Below are 14,954 nucleotides of genomic sequence, written 5' to 3' on the forward strand. Positions count from 1 at the left end.
CGATCTCGCCCATAGGTTTGGTAGTCGTGAGGATATCATGGTACGCCCGATCTTTGCAAATTTTGTCTCATACACCGACCTCGAGCGCGAACGCCAGGCCGCCAATAGTTTAAGGGAACGAACTTAGGCATATCCCAGAAGTACCCCAGCGAGGTCATAGAGACATGCCGGAAGCTTATACCAATCATGATCAAAACCCGGAAACAACATTCATACTTTCCACAATGTTGTTTATTTTTTCCACCAATAATTTGTCTGCGTTCTACATGTATTATGTTACATTATTACCGCTGTATTGCCTTTTCTTTTTCAGTGTCATTTTATTACTTTTCGCAATTAACATCGTTTCTCTGCTAAATAATTCATTGAACATTCTCACTTACATATTTCATCGTACTCATTTGATGTGTGGGAATTTTTTTTTGATGCGTTGTTATTATTATTACTTTTATTAATTTTATTATTATTATCATCAATATTATTATTATTATTATTATAATTATTATTATTATTATCATTATTATCATTATTATTATTATTATTATTATTATTATAATTATTATTATCATCATTATTATTATTATTATTGTTAGTAGTAGTAGTAGTAGTAGTAGTAGTAGTAGTAGTAGTAGTAGTAGTAGTAGTAGTCGTAGTCGTAGTAGTAGTAGTAGTAGCAGTAGCAGTAGCAGTAGTTATTATTTTTTATAATTATTATTATATTTATTATTATTATTATCATTATTATTATTAATATTATTATTATTATTATTATTATTATTATTATTATTATTATTATTATTATTATTAGTTGTAGTAGTATTAGTTTAATTAGTATTAGTATTATTAGTATCATTATTATTATCATTATTATTATTATTATTAGTAGTAGTAGTAGTAGTAGTAGTAGTATTTTTATTATTATCATTATTATCATTATTATTATTATTATTATTATTATTATTATTATAATTATTATTATTATTATTATTATTATTATTATTATTATTATTATTATTATTATTATTATTATTATAATTATTATTATTATTATTATTATTATTATTATTATTATTATTATCATTATTATCATCATCATCATCATCATCATCATCATCATCATCATCATCATCATCATCATCATTATTATTATTATTATTATAATTATTATTATTATTATTATTATTATTATATTATCATTATTATTATTATTATTATTATTATTATTATTATTATTATTATTATTGTTATTATTATTATTATTTTTTTTAAACGAATTAATTTTACTAATGCAACCGCTTACATCTCGTCATAAGGCGGAGATGACCGAGGTGTTCCGATTGCACGTAATCATTGTTAATTATTCTTCCATCAGCTATCATACATATCTGCGTTATTCAACAGTATTGTTTAAAGAACAAGTATGAATGATTTATCTATCGTATTGAATTATCGAAGACAATATTTATCATGTAAATGTAAGGTGGCAATTTTCCCATGACTTAGGTAGAAGCCAATTTTATTCTTAATATCTCAAAAGGCGTACTAGTAAACCTTTATATAATCAACTTTTTAGAATGGAATTAAAACTCGCATTTCTGTGCTTTGTATTGTGTTTCCGGGATGTTTCGACCGCTGTTATAGGAGACCGTAAGCTTTCCAATTTACTTATTGTATTAATACTCTGTCCGAATGTAATTATATGCATATTGTATTATACTTCACTAATAGTTAATTTTTGAAAGGATAAGAAAAAAAGCTCGACACTTATCTATATATATTTCATGCTTTTCGATGAAATATGGAGTTTTATCAGTGAAATAACAACAGTGAAAAACTACAAAATAAGGAGTGAAAATATCAACTTTCAGAACTACTTGTAAAATTCATTGTAGTTACTTCCCCTTGATTAAAACAGAACACTTCACTTTGAACCAGAAAATGTTGGCAAAAAAATATTTAAAATTTAAAGAAATGTTACACAAGTAAAATATAAAGATTTATTTGGAAATTCACAACTTACCGTTTATTAGAAAAATGGTTATCCCGTTTTTCAAACGTTTCCTTGATCTTGAAGCTGAATGTTCAAACATTAGTTTTCACAACAAATTAAAGACGAAAACAACTGTTCGAATATAAATAGAATGTTATATCATCGTTCAAATGTTTTTTGAACTGTTACACGTTGTATTACGTAATACAAACTACCCGGAAAATTCACGCAACAATTTACAGACTAACTGACATAAGTTTTACCCCACCCACGCCTCAAAATTTGTCAACAACCTAGCGCGGTCATCATCATACCTGGAGAACGACCTGTCTTCACTGACAGTAATGAGACTGAATATCCGTGTATCATGAAACACATTCTAAAACAAAGAAAAATGTTTTATATCAAAACATTATCCGCAATTGTTTTCCTAACACATTAGACCTTTCAAATGTTCATTCAATAAATGGCGGCGTAGTAAATTGGTTATGTTATCATGCCCCGCTAAATATAAAACGTGTTTTCGTTATAATGCACTACATTGATAACTGTTCATAAAATCTTTGCACTAAAAAAAGCGAATTCTAAACTATGAAAGAGAATATCGGATATTTTTTTCTCAACAAACCGGAAATAGAAAATTGACAGCGACGTCACCAGCTATAAAAAGTAAAATTTTGCGTGAGGGGCGTCCCTACACCGTCTCCGTGGCCTTGTGATTAAGCGTCCGCCTACGGAGCGGGAGGTCGTGGGTTCGATCCCGGGCCGCGTCATACCGAAAGACGTCAAAAGCTGGTACAAGTAGCTCCCTTGCCTGGCGCTTGGCATTTAAAGGGTAGTGCTTGGGAAAGTGGTGTACTCAGTACTGGTTCAACCCAAGAAAGTTGTATCCCGTGTATCGGTGCTTTACACCGAGCACGTTAAAGAACCAAGAGGTCTCTTCGCAAAGAGCTAGGGTATCGCACCCGGATTTCTTGTAGCTCACTCTGTTTCTTCAAGTCTTCCAATGTCTGGATTAAATAAGACCCTTTTCCAAAAATTGGGTAATTAAGAAATAAATTAAAATACTATAAAACTATAATTATTTAAGTCTACCAGTCTAGGGTTGCCGTCATCTGGTTAATATTACTTGAAGCGCGCGAGTCCCCGTTGACAAGTATTGTGGCTCAGTGCTAGACTGCCTCTAGCTATGCGATATTTGTCCCAGAGTGGGGTTCCCAGATAAAGGCCGCATATTCTATAATAGGCGTGAAATCGCCTTGTACGCCTTGTAGCATTGGTCCTTAATGGTATGAGCGAAACTCATCAGACTCCGAACTGGACTGACTGTTGTCTTATTTCTTAGCTGTTGTTCAATTATGTCAGTGTATGTATACCACGTGATAAATTACGTCATATATGCTACGTCGGAGGCAACTTTTTGCTTAAAATGAAGACTTAAAACAACGATAACTTTTCTTTTACTACACTATTTTAAATGAAACAAAGGGCAGTCTATGCCGCTTAAAGAGCCCCTGCCTGAGTCTTTTACCGGAGTTTGATAAGGTGTTTAGTTTCTCAAACACTTCGACAAACCTGTTTCCAAAATAAGGTGGTGCAAGAGTTCTATCAGACGGCCGTTTTGTGAAAAGGTTTGTCGAAGTGTTTTAAGAAACTAAACTCTCAATCAAACTCTGGTAAAAGGCCAAAGACCGGACCACGTAAGAGGCGTAGACTGCGTTATGTTTCATTTAAAATGGTGATGGAATAGTAAAGTTATCTTTGTTTAAGGCCTTCATTCGAAGCAAAAAAAATGCCTTCCGACATAGCATTCATGACGCAATTTAACAGGTGGTAAAGACACACTGTATGTAGTTATTTCTCCGTTAATGATTGCCAATAATTATGAATGACAATAACGTTATTCATATGGAAAATCTTTTGTAGAATTAGTATTTGAGCAAAGTCTTATCTGTTCTTGAGCAAAACAGGTGTTATATTTATACATTATTTTTATTTTAGTATGTACAGATACAGCGGACTGTGCTTCTCTTGCAAATTCCGTGTGCGACACAGTAGTGTCTGGGAGTTGCGTTTGTAGCACTTTACAGGGGTTCGCAGCCAATGGCGACAGCACTTTTTCACTTCAATTTTCTATGAATTTACTGGAGAGAACATTTATATATAAAATACAGCTGAATTGTAACTTTTGTATATTTTGGACAGCTGATATTTATGACGATTGACCAAATTCAATGTTGATGTCTTGTGACCATATTCAATATTGATGTATGTTGACCCTATTCAGGATTGATGAAGTTTGGGCCTACATGTAATTTATATCTCATGACCAAATCAATATGGATGTTTGGTAGTCTTATTCAATATTGATTTCTGCATGTTAACCATATTTAATATTGAATTATATTCACCATATTCGGATGACCTTACTAAATATTGATGTCTGGTGACCTTATTCAAAATTGATGTCTGGTGACCTTATTCAATATTGATGTCTTATGAGCTTATTCAACATCAATAAGTTGCGACCTGACGAAATATTGATGTCTGTTGACATAATTCAATATTAATATCTTGTGACCTTATTCAATATTGATGTCTGGTGACCTTACTCAATATTGATGTCTGGTGACCTTACTCAATATTGATGTCTGGTGACCTTACTCAATATTGATGTCTGGTGTCTGTATTCAATATTGATGTCTGGTGACCCTATTCAAAATTAAGGTTTGGTGACGGTATGCAATATTGATGTCTGGTGACCCTATTCAATATTGTTGTCTGGCGACCCTATTCAATATTGATGTCTGGCGGCCTTATTTAATATCGATGTCTGGTGACTTTATTCAATATTGATGTCTGGTGACCCTATTCAATTTGGATGTCCGGTGACCCTACTATATTATGATGTCTGATAACCTTATTCAATATTGATGTCTGGTGGGTCAATTCAATATTGATGTCTGGTGACCCAATCATTACTGATGTCTGGTGACCTTATTAATCATCGCTTTCTGGTTACCATAATCAATATTGATGTCTCGTGACCCTACTCATTTTTGATATCTGGTGACCTTACTCAATATTGATGTCTGGTGACCTTACGCAATATTGATGTCTGGTGACCTTACTCATTATTGATGTCTGGTGACCTTACACAATATTGATGTCTGGTGACCTTACACAATATTGATGTCTGGTGACCTTACTCAATATTGATGTCTGGTGACCTTACACAATATTGATGTCTGGTGACCTTACTCAATATTGATGTCTGGTGACCTTACACAATATTGATGTCTGGTGACCTTACACAATATTGATGTCTGGTGACCTTACACAATATTGATGTCTGGTGACCTTACTCAATATTGATGTCTGGTGACCTTACTCATTATTGATGTCTGGTGACCTTACTCATTATTGATGTGTGGTGACCCAATCAATATTAATGTCTGGTGACCTTACACATTTTTGATTTCTGCTGACCCTATTTGATATTGATGTCTGGATACCTTATTCATCATCGCTTTCTGGTCACCATAATCAATAGCGATGTCTGGTAATGATGTCTGATGTCGATATATATCGATGTCTGATGAGTCCACTTAATATTAGTTGTCTGCTGACCCTTTTCAATATTGATGTCGTGTGATAACTCTGAATATTGATAAAATATTGTTGACATATTGTTGAACATGTACGGTATTTTCATGAAATTTGAATTTTATTTTTCTCTTTCCTGAGATTCTTTTTGTACGTTTTTAGATTGCGGGACTCTCACAAGCCCATCAAATGGTGTCGTAACGTACACATCCACGATACAAGACTCCGTTGCTACGTATAATTGTGATACCGGGTTTGCAATTGATGGCGTCACGACTAGAACTTGTTCTGCAGTTACACCGAAAGTCTGGTCTGATACAGCACCTACTTGCATTGAAGGTAAGCGTTCAATTACTGATAAACCATTTCGTATCAAAGGAATTTAAAAAAAACTTCCGCTTTGATTTGCAAATAGAAGAAATCAGGATTTGTAGTGAATTTACTGTACATGTTGTATTGCGCTGACAAAAAAATGGTTTAGCAAATTCCATTATCAAATCGGAAGGAAATTGCTTCAGGCAAAATAACAATTCATCAGCTTTATAGTTTATAGCACAGTTCTTTTACTTTCGTACATTGTGTATAACATTAAAACGAGTATGATATCTTTCTTAACATTCTCTCTGTTGTGCCAACATATTTAAACGGATTTATACACCGCATATACTGTTTTGTGTCGCGTCGCTGGATTTCAGACACCCTGGTGACAAAACTGTGAGCTTCTGCATTATGCTCTTATGTATTGCATCATTCCATGTACGACCATAGTTCACACATGAGCCGACTTTTCAAAAGCGTTTAAACCCGTTTTAACTGCTAATCAATAACGATATATAGCTAAGTACACTTCCCAGTTTATTTTATTTTGTTTTTACATAATGTTAACGCGCTCATCAAATGACGTTAAAACTGTTTTTGTGTTGAAACCCAACAAGGGCATTGTTTACGTTTGTCAAAATTCAGAGAGGAATACTAACTATTTCGTCTTCAGCGACCCCGCCCTCTTACCCTCTCCACAGTGTGTTGGATAGGGCGACTCAGCGTTCCTGCCCTCTTTCCTTCTCCCCAATGTGTTGGAGAAGGCAAATCAGCGCCCCCGTCCTCTTACCCTCTCCACAGCGTGTTGAGTAGGGCGACTCAGCGTTTCTGCCCACTCACATTCTCCCATGTGTGCTGGAGGGGGCTACTGATTGTTCCTGCCCTCTCCCTTCTCCCTAGTATGTTACAGAGGGCGACTCGGTGTTCCTGCCTTCTCACCTTTTTTTAAGTGTATATAAGAGGGCGACTCAGCGTTCCTGCTCTTTATCCTCTCCCTAGTGTGCTGAAGTCCACTTATTGTTAAACAATGTGCACATTGGGTTAAAATCATGACTTAAAAAAGCTCAGGAAAGCTCAGGACCGACTATGGATGTATCCAATATGGCCGCCAAATTTCAAGATGCCTACTACTACACTAATTCTGTTAATATATAGATGTGGTACTTATTGTGACCTGAATAAATGCATTGATGAGTGACAGCTAATGACTTTTAAGATGTTGAAAAAAATATTCTTGAAGAAAAGTTATTTTGTTGCCATGACAACCATGTTTTTTTTCACTGAAAATGATTAATTTACCGATTTTAAGAGAACAAAACAATCTATTTTAATACGTTGATGTTTTTTACGAAGTGATGTGAGAAAATATACATTTATCAAATGTGTTGCAGTATGGAAAAAAGTTTTAACTTAATTTCTTATAAACTATATATTAAGAAGACCAAGACAGCCAAGATGGCGTCCAAGATGGCCGCCATAAATATCGAATTTAGTATATTTTTCACATAAATACGTATAAGTTTATAGGAAAAGGAATACTATTTCAATATATATTGCTCATGTTCCTTCTGTTCCTTAAATTTACATGCTGCATTGACTACCTTAAGGTCAAGGTCAAGGCCATTCCAAGGTCAAAGAACAAAACTGTCACATTCCCTTACTTTTTTATGGAATTGTTAACGCACTTGTTTACTTGTACAGTTGTGATAAGGATAAAATAATCAAATCTTTCAACCAAATCCTATAAGCCATCACATAGCATTGAGTACTAGGCCTAATTATAGAGCTAAGGGTTTGGTTGGCTCTGAATTGGGCTTTATGGTTCCTTAAATGTGTAGAGTTTGGCACTGAGAAGACCTAGTGTAAGAAGCACATAAGTTGTCGAAATGTGGTCTGTCGGACGCTGGATAGGCTTAATTAGAGCTGGTTTGTTTGACTTTGAATGGGCTTTATGGTTGCCAAAAATGTGGTCTTTTCGACTCTGACTAAATTTTCAGGCTCTGAATGGGGTTAATGATTGTCAACATGATGTATTTTTGGTAATGATAATACTTATTTACATCTGCACATAAGCTTATTAGCTTTTAATGGACATTATGGTTGCCAAAATGAGGTCAATTTAGCATTGAGCAGGCTTAAATCCGAGCTGCACATAGGTTTCTATAGCACTAAATTGGGTTTATGGTTGCCCAAATTATGTCTAGTATCAGTCTTAAATATTGATGCATATGAGTATGTTTGGCTAAGAAAAAGCATCATGGTTGCCAAGATTGGTCTATTTTATACTGGACATGCTTAATGTGAGCTGCGCATGTTTGTTTGGCTTTGGAAGGGGTTTATTGTTGCCAAGAATGATTGTTTTTTTTGGGACTTGGCAGGCTTTAGTAGAGTTGCTAATGAGTTATGGTTCCCAAAATGTGGTTTAGCTGAGGCTAAAGTCGAGCTTGCGTTTGTTTTGCTCCTAATGGGATTCACAGTTGCCAAACTGTGGCCTGCTTGGCAATGAGCTGGTTAAGTTAGAATTGCACATCGGTTTGTTTGGCTCTAAATTGGCTTTATGGTTTCCAATATATGGTTCATTTGGCACTAAGTTCACTTCACTACAGCTGAATATGGATTTTTTGGACCCATTTATTGGCTGTATGGTTGCCAAAATGTGTTATTTGACATTTATTAGGCTTGATAAGAGCCTCGAATATGTTTGGCTTTAAATAGAATTTATGGTTGCAAAAACATGGGGTTTTGGGAACTGTGTAGTCTGATGTATAAATGCAAATGTTCTTTGTTGGATCTGATTGGGCTTACGGTTGCCTAGCCGGCTTATTTGTCACATATTAAGCTTCATTACACACCAGTTAGTTTGGCTCTAAATTTGCTTCATGGTTGCCAAATGTAGTCTTGTTAGCACTACCTAGGCTTTATTAGAACTGCACGTGGGTTTGGCTATAGATTTGCTTCATCGCTGCCAAAATATGGTCTGTTTAGTACTGAGTAGGCTTTATTATAGCTACACATGGGTTTGTATTGGTTTTATTGAAAATAATGGCGGTCAAAATAGTGGTCTATCTGGCACTGAGTCAACTTTATTAGAGCTGCATATGTGTGGATTTGATCTGTTTGGGCTGTATTACAGGTTGCCATGATGCCAAGTAAGCTAACTTGAAGCAGCACATGAGTTTGCTGGTCCTGAAAAGGGTTTATGGTTGGTTGACAAAGGGAAGTTAACTTGGTAATGATAAGGCTTAATAAGAACTGCCCATTAGAGCTGTAATTTGAAACTTGATATACACATGAGCTTGTTTTGCTCCGAATGGGCTTCATATTTGCCAAAATGTGGTCAGTTTGGTACTAAGGATGCTCAATAAGAGATACGCATAAGTTTGTGTGGCTCTGAATTTGTTTTACTGCAGTCAAAGCTAAACTTATTTGTTTATGTATGAATATGCTTGACTGTAGTCACAATAGAAATCCTGAGACCCTGGAAAGATTTGTGTAGAAACCTGTGGTGTTAAGAAGGCTGATTGTGATGCTGCTTTGGTGTTTGCTTGACACAAGACAGAATTTGAATTAGCTCTGCACTGAATTGGGTTGCGTACAACATATAGAAGGTTTATTCACACTAAATGGTCTAATATAAAGCAAAACTATTGTTAATTGTGCCATTAGAGAGTCATAAAGACTTATGTTATTTAGTACAATATAGACTGTCAAAATGTTTATTGGACTCACAGTGGACGTGAGTAAGCAAGTCTGTTAGGGGTGGATGTAGCCAAACTGTGGTTGAATGAGCTGTAGGTTTGCTTTTGTAGAGCCCGTCTGGGGTTTGTTTGATAATGAGTGGGTCTGTCTGTAACCACAAAAGGGATACAAAGTGTTGCTCTTGACCCATTGGGTCTACAAGAGATAATTTGGAATTGAGCTCTTATAGTGGTTGAGGCACTCAGTGGACATATAGAAACATGTTTTGGTTTTCTAAACACTGATTAGACCTTGGAAAATATTTTGGGGTTCTTTGGTGCTAGAATATTAACACATTAGGTTAAAAAGCACTGGATGGATTTGAAATTTATCTTTCCAGCTGAATTAGCTGATGTGAAACAAAAACAAATTATTATACATTTGTTAAGCGCTGTTCGGACTAAAGAAGGAACATTATATGGTTTACTTGACTATTAATACGGGACAAGAGATAAACAATAACTAATTTTAATTATTAATACGATTTTATTAGTAGTATGACCTTTTTCAAATAAAAGAAATATATAATAAGTAATAACAAAGTCAATATTGATCATGTTCTCGTTTTCAAATGATTCTGAAGGATAACTGACCATAGACAAATAAAATATAATTTTATAATTGCTAATTTCTACAGACCCTTTTGTAAGCTTACAAAACTTAATAAACCAAAAAAGATGAAAATAGCTAGAAAAGCTCATTTGTTTGCGTTTTCTTTCGTGTTTTGACATTACAATGACATTTGCCTGGACATTAAACAGGTCAGTTTTATATATACTTTTTATTGATACTAGCTCAATTATCAATAAGAATTTTACATAAATAGCAATTTTGCAACATTCTTTGATATGTTGTAATGCTATGAAACGTTGGCTTTTTTAAAAAAGATCTAAACAACTCTCCAAATATGACATTAAATGAAGGCACATACAATTTTAATAATGCCACCACTGTTTGACACAAACTTAAAATAGATAAAGTTATAAAGAAGAAAGTGATATGGGAAAAATCAAATATTTGGGTATTTTCCAAACCCTGACTTTGAAATGATTATTACATTGACCTTGACGTGATCAATGTTGCATGAATATTTTAAAAACATAATGACCGAAGTAGTATCCATGTGAATATTCATCTTTGTAAAATTAAAGAAAATGACCATATTCAAAGATAACATTTTTACTAAATTGACATTTAATGGCAGCCATTCAGAATGCCATATTGGAGTTTTCGGTCCACACAACGCGTTGTAAATTTATTCCATCACATCGATATACAACAGACTTCGCCGAACAAATTGGTTTATTGCTTGTTTCCTGCACCTTACACAGTTACTTCTTTGAAACTCTATTATCATTTCAGGGCACTTAAGATTTCCTATTAATTTACTTGTTAAATTTACCTTTTCGGTTTGGTAAATGCATGTTTACATCTATTACATTTGATCAAATAGTTTTATTTTATTTATAGCATTAGATAGGCGTGATACTTAACTATATATTTTAATTATGGCGAACAATGTCGCACTCTCAACCTGTGATATACTGGTTAGACACCTTACATGCGATTGATAATTATTAACTTGTGTATTTACCAAAAAGCAAATATTGCTGAAATAACAATGTTGCACGCATAACTCCCAAAGTGTGTGTTGCTGCACGCAGTATTTTCAGAGTTACATCCCTTGAGGTAGTTTAAAAATAGTAAGGAGAGCATGAAATATCTCAAAAAGTATATGAATCAGAGTCACAAAACTTTGCAGGAATGCTAACCAGTATGAAAAGTTGTGTGTAAGTTTATGTGTAAGATACCTGAGCTTCGATTTCCATACAAGTTAAAAGGTAAATATTTAACTATGCATATATTGGTATTCACATTTTCTTTGCAGTGACTTTGGGATTGGACTGTACCGCAGACGTGACACTTTGTACTGGCATTGCCAACAGCGAGTGCTCCGACGGACAGTGCCAGTGTGTCAGCGGCTATGTGGCGGGAGATGCAAGTACCTGTAATGGTAAGTTGATAAAGTATTACCAAACAAAACGAACGAATTATGATTGTATATTCATGAAGATGTTAATTCTTCACTGTAATGTTTAATTGCGCAACTCGGTTATGTAGTAAGTCACAACCTCTATAATGTGTTCATGCAGATCAAGAAATTGAATTGTAAGTCCCCATAAGCAAAACATTTGAAAAGATGCTTACCTCTCAGCCAATCAGTCGTGTATTAGAGTCCCATCAAAAACATTTCCCTCCTGATCTGCTAAGAATGTCGCGCGCGGTATTGGATTTATTTGCAGGATGCAAAATCAAGAAATATCAAGCAATATCAGGGAAATTATCTGAAACAAAAAGCTCAGCCGGGTTTGTATAGATTTAAACAACAAATACAAATTCTAAATAATACCATTTATGCCGGCGTTGTATTGCATGGTTGTTGGCAGTGATGCATCAACTGTTGCGCTCTAAGAAAGTTTCATTCAAACTGCTCTTTTCTATTTTGTATTTTGTTCATACATTTACTATCCTTTCTCTGGATACACGCACATCCTTGCAATTTGCATCCCTATTCCGATGAACACAAAGGTATTTGCTTCCATTACATTTACTTTTTAAAGAATTTTAGAATTACGTTTCATTTGTTATGACTGATAATTGATCGTCGAAATATCGCAATACTAAATCATCCTGTCATCAACACACACACAACTGTATTTGGGTGGAGGGCGATTGTGCCCCTTTCTACCACGAGCGTTTATCCAATGGGAACCTACGCTTGCACGTGCGTCTCGGGGTAAGCGTAAGTCGACTGTGAAAACAATATAAGCGTGCGTATTTTAAAGCGACAAAAATATTGTATGCGCTTTTTAGTTTACATGTAGTATAACTGATTAAAAAATCAATTGATAATGCTCTGCAATTATTTTAAGGGATTTATCAGTAAAATTCAAATGTATTTTAAGGCTATAGACATAGAAATGTTCATTTTGACTTGTCTGTTGTTATTAATAGATGTGTTTAGTTATATATTAAATATATTTTGTTTCAAGTCTCTACACAGCAGAACGTAGAAAATACCTCCTTTTGAGACGCTCATAGAATATGGATAAACAATAATTGATTTTAGGAAGCACCATACAACTTGTTTAGTTAGAACATCATCTGAGTCTTTGATTAAAAGCATTTTTTTAAGAAATGCATAGAAGCTTAGATCTATTTAAGCATAACATGGAAAACAATGCATGGCTGAAAATAATGGACAATACATATAATATTGAGTTTAAATGTTTCTCTCTCTTTGCATAGTTTGAATTCATTAAGTAAGTGCTGAAATGATGCCCTAACTATGAATCTGTGTTGTACCTCGTGAGGCGTCATGTTTATACATTGAGCAATATAAACTCCTCTTCTTTTCCTGCCAGTCAGTAGTCATGTCCTAACGCTATCGTTAATTTTCGAGTGTTATAAACCCTTAACAAACACTTAAATACCATTTCAAAAAGAGGTTGAAAATATATACATTCTTACAACGACTATTGTGTAATTTGACGCTTAAAGCGTGGATGTGCATTGCTTTTCTGCTTTTGAATGTTACGTCAATTTTGATTGGCCGAATAAAATCGCATGAAAAGCCGAACTTATCTTTACAGATGTTTTTTTTTTCTAAATTGATTTCGTCAATTAAAATTTACTTCAGTTCAGAATGCACGAATGCATTAAAAAGGATCAGGCAATATAAAACATTTTATAAACTATATGAGATACAACTATTAACACTTAAAGCTGCACTCTCACAGATTGAACGTTTGGACAACTTTTTTGTCTTGGAACGAGACATTTTTTGCGAAAATCCATGAGAACCAAATATATAAGACTGCTGACAAAAAATTAGATAGTAGATTTTTATATTAAAGTTTAAAAATTGATGTTTTATGCATTTTTCTTAAACCGTTAGTAACGGTTTAATCCATAAAACATTAATTTTCGAACGGAAGTATGAAAATCTACGATCTGATTTTTTGTCAGCAATCTTATATCATTGGTTTGCAGATATTTTCAAAAAAAATTGCCCTTTCCAAGTCCAAAAATAAAAAAAAGTTGTAAAAATGGTAAATCTGTGAGAGTGCAGCTTTAATAACACAACGTTGCTTCTTGCAGACATCGATGAATGCGCCTCGATGCCTTGTCTGAACGGCGCCACGTGTATGAATGATGTCGACATGTACACCTGCACATGCGCAGCAGGGTACCACGGCGTCAACTGTGATTCATCGGCTCAAATAGGAATAACAAGTGTGTTAAAATATCTCACATGACATCAACTACAGTACAACAGTATTCTGCCAATCAAAAGTTCAAAATTGATGTTTACAACGGTATGAAATAATGTAAACTCTTTTTTCTTGTCGACGAGTGTAATAATTGACCTTTTAATGATGCATTTCAATTTAAGTCAAAATATATGAATAAGTATGTCTCCCCTTCGACTTATAGAGGCATACTGCTTTTGACATGGTTAACCGTCTATCTGTCCGTCTGCATGTATGTCTATCCATCACAAAACATCGTGACTTGCGTAATAACAAAAGTGTGTGTAGCTGCAATGGGCCTTAATGTTCTGTAAGCAGTATTTGCAAAGTTATAGCCCTTTGCAAATTTAAAAGTAGTATACATAGTTTGTGTCGAGCGTATCTTCAAAAGTATATGAACCTGAGTAACAACTTCGTATGAATGTAAACCAGTTGTGCACATGTAGTTTGAGTGTCGTTTCGTCCAAATAAGACCAGAGCTATAGCCCTTGACATTTTAAAATATCTCATAAACAGTATACAATCTTATATCGCCAATATCTCCAAATGGGAGTCAAAATGATGAAACATTACAGGATTGTCAACCGGCGTGTGATGTTGTTGTTTTTTGCACCTGGACTATGTGGACTGGAGGGTGTGCCTGCCTTATGTTGAAAAAGAGTTATGACCCTTGAAATTTGCATATCACATGCCTGTTTTAGTAAACGATCTAAGTCGTAAATTCAATACTTTAGAAATCCTTGAAACGTCACAAATGTCAACAAGTTTGTATATATTTTTTTATAAAACTTTGTGTTTATTTTATATCGGCTTAAGATATATTCACACAAGTATTTTGCAACATAACAAAACGATGTCACTAAGATAATTTATATTCAATATGACTAAAGTCCAATATGATCTGTACTGAAACTGGCCACTAGGGTTTCGCTTGCAGAGTTATGAACTTTATTTCTAGTCCTTCACTTTTACATAACATTTCTGCAAAA

General features: G+C 34.3%; 1 protein-coding gene across 1 annotated transcript; it reads left to right on the top strand.

The window, feature by feature from the left end:
- Positions 1 to 1,509: 1,509 nt before the first annotated feature.
- On the top strand, positions 1,510 to 14,397 carry LOC128234016 (fibropellin-3-like). The gene is made up of 4 exons (XM_052947956.1): positions 1,510 to 1,647; positions 5,759 to 5,935; positions 11,541 to 11,666; positions 13,814 to 14,397. Exons 1-4 carry the CDS (start codon positions 1,575 to 1,577, stop codon positions 13,969 to 13,971), a joined length of 534 nt encoding a protein of 177 aa, XP_052803916.1. The 5' UTR covers positions 1,510 to 1,574; the 3' UTR covers positions 13,972 to 14,397.
- The last annotated feature ends 557 nt before the right edge of the window (positions 14,398 to 14,954 follow it).

The sequence above is a fragment of the Mya arenaria genome, chromosome 5 (genome assembly GCF_026914265.1).
Source record: "Mya arenaria isolate MELC-2E11 chromosome 5, ASM2691426v1".
NCBI classification, from domain to species: Eukaryota; Metazoa; Mollusca; class Bivalvia; order Myida; family Myidae; genus Mya; species Mya arenaria.

What these genes read in the sequence shown, in the direction of transcription:
- LOC128234016 (XM_052947956.1), top strand. Translation starts at nt 1,575, where the DNA reads ATGGAATTAAAACTCGCATTTCTGTGCTTTGTATTGTGTTTCCGGGAT. An exon ending in GACCGCTGTTATAGGAGACC is followed by an intron (nt 1,648 to 5,758) that starts GTAAGCTTTCCA and finishes GTACGTTTTTAG; the next exon opens with ATTGCGGGACTCTCACAAGC. An exon ending in AGCACCTACTTGCATTGAAG is followed by an intron (nt 5,936 to 11,540) that starts GTAAGCGTTCAA and finishes TTTTCTTTGCAG; the next exon opens with TGACTTTGGGATTGGACTGT.